A 9,269-nucleotide genomic window follows, 5' to 3' on the forward strand; every position below is an offset into this window, starting at 1 on the left:
AATTATTTGTGCTAAATGATTACTTATAGAACTGAGAAATAAAAAATGAAATGCTAAGTCCCACAAATGACTGAATGGACATCCTCTTGACCAAGGGGACCCCAAAGAAATCTTGAAAAATGAATTCCTGACCATGATGGGATGGGAGGTCAGACAGGCCTTATTATACCACCTCCCTGCCTCGCTACCATTAGGCTTTCTTTCCTAAGGGTAAACAGAACAGCCCTTTGGAAAGGCTTGCACCACCCTTGATATCAACCAATGACCAGATGCTGCCCCTCCCTTTCGCTTTCAACAAAGCAACGAGCCAGCATTCCTTCTTGATAAGAGACTACCAAGTGGTTCTGCCCAGTCTAGGAAGGATGTGCAGTGGGGGTTTTCATGTCCCCTGCTTCACCTTTTGATGTCAGAGGACCAAAAACTCCACCCTCGGATCATGCTAAAGCTGCCATTTTTTGAACATGAGTTCCATGGAGAGGAATGAAGCTCAATTGCTCATGCACACATTTCTCCTTTCATAAATATTCATGACTCCTCCTACAGCTTATTGACTATGAGTATTATTCACCTCGTTCAGCATGATTTCCTGTCTTATTCTTCCTGCCCTCCAATGGCCTGTTTCTGGCTTCTGACAGGAGGCTACACTTCCCAGTCTGTCAGAATGGCTACCCTGCAGGCTGCAACCTTTTATGAGCACCATCATTCTTTTCAAAACACCATCATTCTTCAGTTGACACAATGAAATCTCATTAATCTGGATTTGGTTAATTAGAATTTGGGGTATTTTAGGCTACACTAATGATTTTGTTTTTTCATCGATAACACAAAAATATTAGGTAAATATTTAAAATATGTTAGTTTTCAAGTTCTCTCAAATTTTAGAGCACTTATTAACCTCTGATATATAGGCTATTTTATGGGCTGAATTGTGTTTCTCTAAAATTCATATGTTGAAGTCCTAACCGTAGTACCTCAGAATGTGACCATATTTGTAGACGTGGCCTTTAAATAGGCTATTAAAGTTAAATGAGGTCATATGGGTAGGCCTTAATCCATATTTGGAGATAAGGTCATCAAAAGATGATTAAGTTAACTGATGTTAGTTAACTTATTTATAACTGATTAAATTAACTTACTTAGAGTGGGGCCCTAATCCAATATGACTGGTGCCCTTGTAAGAAGAGGAAATTTGGACACAGAGACCCATGGACATGCATATACAGAGAAAAGAGCATGTGATGCACATGCGTGTTTATTGCAGCAATATTTACAATAGCAAAGGCATGGAATCAACCCAAACGCCCATCAGTGATAGACTGGATAAAGAAAATGTGGCACATATACACCATGGAATACTATGCAGCCATAAAAAAGAATGAGTTAATGCCCTTTGCAGGGACATGGATGAAGCTGGAAACCATCATTCTCACCAAACTAACATAGGAACAGAAAATCAAACACTGCATGTTCTCACTCCTAAGTGGGAGTCTAACAATGAGAACACATGGACACAAGGAGGGGAACATCACACACTGGGTCCTGTCAGGGAGGTGACGGGCACAGGGACGGAGAGCATTAGGACAGACAAATACCTAAAGCATGCTGGGCTTAAAACCTAGATGACGGGTTGATAGGTGCAGCAAACCACCATGGCACATGTATACCTATGTAACAAACCTGCACATACTGCATATGTATCCCAGAACTTAAAGTAAAATAAAAAAAAAAAAAGAAAAGAAAAAAAAAAAGAAAAGAGCATGTGAGGACACAGCAAGAAAGTGGCCATCTGCGAGTCAAGGAGAAATACCTCAGGAGAAACCAAGCCTTTCAGCCTCCAGAACCATGAGAAAATAAATTTCTGTTCTTTAATGCCACCTAATTTGTGATACGTTGTTATGGCAGCCCCAGCAATCTACTACAGACTGTATACACATCTTTGTTATCTGCCCATTACTTTTAGTATATAGTCTTTGGTAGTAAAGTCTATTCTTCAACTAAGACAAAATTTTGCGTTGGATGATCATGATGTCTACTCTTCAACACCTGTTCTACCTCAGATTATTAGGCTTAATCTAATATAGTAATCCCATTTCTGAGTGATTAGTTTAGGAATGGGCATGATCTAATCCTAATATAAGAAAATGCTGAAGCAGGTCGGGAGGGGTGCCTCACGCCTGTAATCCCAGGTCTCTGGGAGGCCGAAGCAGGTGGATCGCTTGACATCGGAGTTTGAAACCAGCCTAGCCAACATGGTGAAAGCCCAACTCTACTAAAAATACAAAAAGTAGCTGGGCATGGTGGCATGCACCTGTAGACCCAGCTACTCGGGAGGCTGAGGCAGGAGAGTTGTTGAACCCAGGAGATGGAGGTTGCAGTGAGCTGAGATTGTGCCATTGCACTCCAGCCTGGGCAACATAATGAGACTCCATCTCCAAAAAAAAAAAAAAAACCCTGAAGCAAACCATTTCCCAAAATCCAATAATCCAGTGTAAGATCAGCAGTTTGCTTTGCTCACTGAGACTATGCCTGGTCAGCACAGTTCTCTCTAATTTCTCATGTCACCTCCTGACACATAATTTATTTATTATGTTGTCATTTATTGTCTGACCCTCTCTCACCCCCACACCCTGCTTTGTTTGCTGATGAGTCTCAAGGGCCTACAGCAATGCCTGACACAGATAGGCAATCAATAAGTATTTGCTGAATGACCATCTCCACCTCCAGGCTTCTGATTGCTAACAACAAACTGACCCAACTCTTTCCTCAATTTCAGTGAGAAAAAAATCCCTCATACACAAACCACTCATATATGTTTAAAATCATGTGACTGATTTTAGTGAAGACTTGGAAGCAGAGGCAGGAGACAGTTGACTACAGCCATGCATAGGGTTCCCATTTAAACATTAGGTATGTCTCCCCATTTGTGAGATGTCCTTTGGCCTCTCCCCACCAAGGAATCTTAATTGGCCTTTGAGATTTTAAAAACAACTCCTCATTCTCTAGGAAAAGAGTAACAGTTCTAGAGCCATGGTAACCAATAGCAGAACCAGTTGTAAATCAATCAATGGCAATCCTATAGTCGTAGTAACAAATAAACAGTCTTCTTTTAAACTGTTTTATCTATCAACGATAACTCCCTTCAGGAAATGCACTTCTGAAACCAACCAGTCAGTGACAAGTTTAAGCTTTGAAAGTCAGGTGGTTGGTGGCAGACTCTCACTCAAGCATGCATCTATGGGTAAGGCCAACCCTAAAACAAACCATACCCCAAAATCTGATATAAGGTCAGCCATTTGCTTTGCTTACTGAGACGATACCTGGCCAGCTCGGGTCCCCGGATTTCAGATACTGAGTGGTGGTCTCATCCTTTACGCCACTCAGTCCTAAGCCTCACACCACTACACCTGCAACTCGCTCTGTTCTGCTCCTCTCTGCCCCCCCAGCTACCCCCTTTCTCCTTTGTCTCATTTCATAAGCAAGATAAAATCCACTCCATCTCTAATGCAGTAGATTTTAACCATTCTGATGCTTAGCTTCGGCCAATATACCCTTCTATTTCAAAATAATTTATTAAGATGCTGTCCCACTATTTCCAATAGCAAAGACATGGAATCAACCCAAATGCTCATCAATGATAGACTGGATAAAGAAAATGTGGTACATATACACCATGGAATGCCATGCAACCATAAAAAGAATGAGATCATGGCCTTTGCAGGGACATGGGTGAAGCTGGAAGCCACCATTCTCAGCAAACTAACACAGGAACAGAAAACCAAACACCGCATGTTCTCACTCCTAAGTGGGAGCTGAACAATGAGAACACATGGACACAGGGAGGGGAACAACATATACCAGGGCCTTTTCGGGGATGGGGGATGAGGGGAGGAAACTTAGAGGACAGGTCAATAGGTGCAGTAAACCACCATGGCACACGTATCCCTATGTAACAAACCTACACATTCTGCATATGTATCCTGGTTTTTTTTTTAGAAGGAATTTTAAAAAATTAAATGAAATAAAATTATTTGAAGGTGTCAATGGTTAAAAATAAAAAAAAACTATGTTCATAGTTTTCCCAAAAAAAGTTTATATATATACATATATATACACATATATATACCTATATATACACATATATACATATATATACATATATACACATTGATATATACATATATACATATATACACATATATACATATATACACACACATATACATATATACACACACATACATATATACACATATATACATATATACACATATATACATATATACACACATATATACATATATACACATATATACATATATACACATATATACATATATACACATATATACATATATACATATATACACATATATACATATATACACATATATACATATATGTACACATATATACATATACACACATATATACATATATACACATATATACACATATATACACACATATATACACATATATACACACATATATACACATATATACATATATACACATATATACATATATACACATATATACACACATATATACACATATATACATATATACACATATATACATATATACACATATATACACATATATACACATATATACACACATATATACACATATATACATATATACACACATATATACATATATACACATATATACACATATATATACATATATACACATATATACATATATACACATATATACATATATACACATATATATACACATATATACATATATACACATATATACACATATATACACATATATACATATATACACATATATACATATATACACATATATATACATATATACACATATATACATATATACACATATATATACATAGATATACACATATATATACATATATACACATATATACATATATACACATATATATACATATATACATATATACATATATACACACATATATACATATATACATATATACACATATATACATATATACACATATATATACACATATATATACACATATACACATATATACATATATACACATATATGCATATATACATATATATACACACATATATACATATATACACACATATATACATATATATACACACGTATATACATATATACACACATATATACATATATACATATACACACATATATACATATATACACATATATACACATATATACACATATATACACACATATACACATATATACACATATATATACATATATACATATATACACATATATACACATATACATATATACACATATATACATATATATACACATATATACATATATACACACATATATACATATATACACACATATATACATATATACACACATATATACATATATACACACATATATACATATATACACATATATATGTGTGTGTGTATATATATGTGTGTGTGTGTGTATATATATATATATATATATATTTTTTTTTTTTTTTCCTTTTGAGCTGGAGTCGCTTCGTCTCCCAGGCTGGAGTGCAGTGGTACAATCTCGTCTCACTGTAACCTCTGCCTCCCAGGTTCAAGCCATTCTCAGCCTCCCAAGTCATTGGGATTACAGGCGCATGCCACCACAGCCAGTTAATTTTTGTATTTTTAGTAGAGATGGGGTTTCACCATGTTGTCCAGGCTGGTTTCGAACTCCTAACCTCAAGTGATCCACCCACCTCGGCTTCCCAAAATGCTGGGATTACAGGGGTGAGCCACCGTGTTACACATATTATTTCAACTATTCTTCATGATATTCCTAAGAGGTAATTCTTCTAATCCTTAGTTCGAAAATAAAAAAAAAAATGGAGGTATAGTGAGTTTAAGTCATTAGCCCAAGGCCATGCCATCATTAAGAGGTAGAACTACAGGGCCAGGTGCAGTGGCTCACGACTGTAATCCCAGCACTTTGAGAGGCCCAGGTGGGTGGGTCACCTGAGGTCAGGGGTTCGAGACCAGCCTGGCCAACATGGTGAAACCCCATCTCTACTAGAAACACAAAAAATTAGCCAGGTGTGATGGTGGGTGCCTGTAATCCCAGCTTCTATGGAGGCTGAGGCAGCAGAATCACTTGAACCCAGGAGGCGGAGGTTGCAGTGAGCTGAGGTCATGCCATTGCTCTCCAGCCTGGGCAAAAAGAGCAAAACTCTGTCTAAAAAAAAAAAAAAAACAAAACAAAAACAAAAAGAGGCAGAACTATGATATAAAGCTAGACCTTTTTTAACTTCAAAATGTATGTTTTTTCACCATAATATGCTGCTGCCACAGGAGCCATATCTTTTCTCTAATCCTTTTTCTTCAACACCACCCCCAACCTCTTCTTCTCCATGAATTTCCCTTAACGCCCCCTAGAAAGATGCCACCCGAGGATTAACTTCTGTCTAGGCAGGAAGGGAATAATAGGACACGGGGATGGAAAATCTTTAAAGTGTCCTTGATTCTGAAGCTGAAAATCCTTTTTTCCTCCATGTCTTCTTATGAATTCCTCTTGCCTGTTAATCCTCTGGTTTTGAATTACATGTGAACCTTGGGTCACCATGCACACCTAAGCCCTCTAATATCTCAAATGCTGAATCTTGGTCTGTCCATTTGGACTTATTCTGATTGCACTACCGACATGCTGTAGCTTGTGCTGGCATTCCTGTTTCCAACTGGCCCTCACAAGGGTTCTACCTACTCACACCTCCAGATATTGTTACAGCTTCCCAAGACACTCACCTGAGAACTAGAGTTGCTAGTACCCAATACAACAATATAGCAACCAGATTAAATGAATAAAGCCCTTTTATACCTGACAAATGAAAGAAATTAGATGAACATCAAGTAATCCTCTGATTCACACAGCGACTAGTCACACAGTGACTAGTGATCTAGCTGAAACACAAAACTGCCACTCTTATGTGTAACCACCACTAGTGGTTATTATCTACAGAATTGAATCCAGGTCTTAACATGGTATAGAAAGCCGTTTACGACCTCACTCCTACCTACCTCGTCACATTCATCTTCCACTACTTCCTGACTCAACCTCAACATTCCAGCAACTCTGAAATAATAGTAATTTCTTGCACATTGCTGCTGTTTCTGTTCATGTCCTGGAATGTCTTTCTTATCCTCCTAAACCTCTGTCCTTTTCGGGCTAATGTTCATTCATCCTTTAAAATTCAGCTCCAGGATAACATTCTTCGTGAAGCCATTCCCAACGCCCTAGGCTGGCTTAGGTATCTCCTAAATATATTAATATTTCTGTCACTGTGTCACCATACCACAAGGCAACTTTCCTGTATGTATACATCTTCTCCACAAGAATATAAGCTTCTTGAGAACAGAGACTATCTTATGGTTTGAATCCCAGTGTTGGCCCCCACTATATTGCAGATATCTAATAATTGTTGAATGGATTTCAATTAAAACAATTAAAATATTGATAGCATCAAGAGTTGTGATTATGTCAGTATTTAATCCCTAGCACGGAGATAACTTTACAATTCTGATAAATTCTGATTTTACAAACTCCTTTCATGTCACTCATGCAGCACCTAGCTCAGTGTTTGCTTGGTCCACAGTAAGTGCTAAATAAATATCTTTTCAGTTGAAATATAAGAACTGGTGTGTTGGAGAGAGAGAGTAGGAAAGCAAGTCACTTATCCTCTTCAAGCTTTATTTTCCTCATCTGTAAGAAACTACCTGCCTCGAAGGATAATTTCAATAATATACGAAAAGTCCTTAACACAGCTTGGAGCATAGCAACCATTTAAAGTAAATGTTAGATTGAATCATGATATTGAACAGCTAGGAAAACCCTTCTCTGAAATTCAGAAGTAAAGGCAATTTTGAATAGAACACAACCAACCTATTTCATTTAGCTTCAAAATATATATGTGATATATCACATACCTTTCTCCTGAAGATGAATTAATAACTGACCAATTCTCTGGGGCTGAATAGGAATAAAAAAGTCACAGTATCAATGAGAAAAGCTCAGGATGAACAAGTTTTATATTAAAATGTGAAATTGTATAATACTTACCAAATTTCCTGCTTTTGGGGCAACTGTCTTCCGTCTATTTTAATGGAAAAAAAATTGTTAGAAGAGTAATCTGAGTATCAAAATTCAAAAATTTTACAAATTATTCTTATGTCTGATTTTGAAAACTAGGAAAAGGGGAAATTAACCACTTATTCTTACCTCCTGGACATCTGAACTACCCTTTTCAGGAAGTGTGGGCTTCTTCCGAAAGGATGCACAAGCTTTCATGAGTATTATCTCAAAAATAATTCCTAGTAAAATTATAAAGAAAATCGCCCCCCAATCATTTTGAATAATCCAGGACTCTAGAAAGTCCCATAATGTCATGAATGTATCATCTTCCAGTCCACTCCCTACCCCTTTTTTAAAGGAATAATATTGCTTTGACATTTTAGTGTCATATATGAAAGAGACTGGTGTCTCATTCAGAAGTCCTTGATTTCAGAGGCCCTGAAATATAAAACTTCGGTATGCCCAACTCATAACCATGTGCAACATTTGGACAGTGCTGCTGGTATCTTATCAAGTGCAGCAGTGATTGCTCTGGGCCTAAGTTAAGTGAGGTACGTGTCATAGTGGGTATTTAACTGAGCTCATATTAGCTTTAGCAATAATGGAAGTTCATAGGTAAGATATGTACACTGTATAAGTAGTTTTTTACTAAAATTCAAAAAATGACCTTCTCTTAACTTCATAGATAGCAACATAATTCTATCATGGATTGTCGCTGCCCTATTATAAATATAGAATAAATTTGGATTGGTAGAAAGCATTTGACATAACCATTTCTATTAACACCAAGAACAATGTATTTTATGCTTCTTTGTGGTAAGGAAAATATAGTCCTTTCTTAGAATGAATATAGATAGAGTTGACAGGTTTAGCAAATAAAAACATTAGACGCCCAATTTAATTTGAATTTCAGAGAAATGTCGAATAATTTTTTTGGTCTAAGTATGTCCCATTACAACTATGTAGAATGTATGATGACTTGTCTTTTATGAGTCTGATTTTTTTCTTAAAATAGAACACATTTTATATTTCTTTTTGCTAGCAGGGTCTGTTGGCACCATTTCCCTTCAACAATCTATTGACATGCTGAAAACTAAAGTGTCTTTGGAATAACCTCCTGGTGAATTTCCTTTTCACCCTGTCTACAGTGATTTCAGGGAGCTACTTGTGATGTCCTTTCCGATGTCTGAATT

The 9,269-nt window shown here is 36.7% G+C and overlaps 1 protein-coding gene across 1 annotated transcript in view; it reads right to left on the reverse strand.

Annotated features, from left to right (window-relative positions):
* Positions 1-8,594, reverse strand: part of CCDC168 (coiled-coil domain containing 168) — a 30,991-nt gene extending 22,397 nt beyond the window's left edge. The window contains exons 1-3 of the mRNA XM_019039971.4: positions 8,224-8,594; positions 8,065-8,098; positions 7,932-7,974 (exon numbers count right to left, since the gene is read on the reverse strand). Coding sequence (XP_018895516.4) covers positions 7,932-7,974; positions 8,065-8,098; positions 8,224-8,454 — 308 coding nt within the window. The 5' untranslated portion in view covers positions 8,455-8,594. The remainder of the gene's footprint in view (positions 1-7,931; positions 7,975-8,064; positions 8,099-8,223) is intronic.
* Between the last annotated feature and the right edge of the window lie 675 nt (positions 8,595-9,269).

The sequence above is a fragment of the Gorilla gorilla genome, chromosome 14 (assembly GCF_029281585.2).
Source record: "Gorilla gorilla gorilla isolate KB3781 chromosome 14, NHGRI_mGorGor1-v2.1_pri, whole genome shotgun sequence".
Lineage (NCBI taxonomy): Eukaryota > Metazoa > Chordata > Mammalia > Primates > Hominidae > Gorilla > Gorilla gorilla.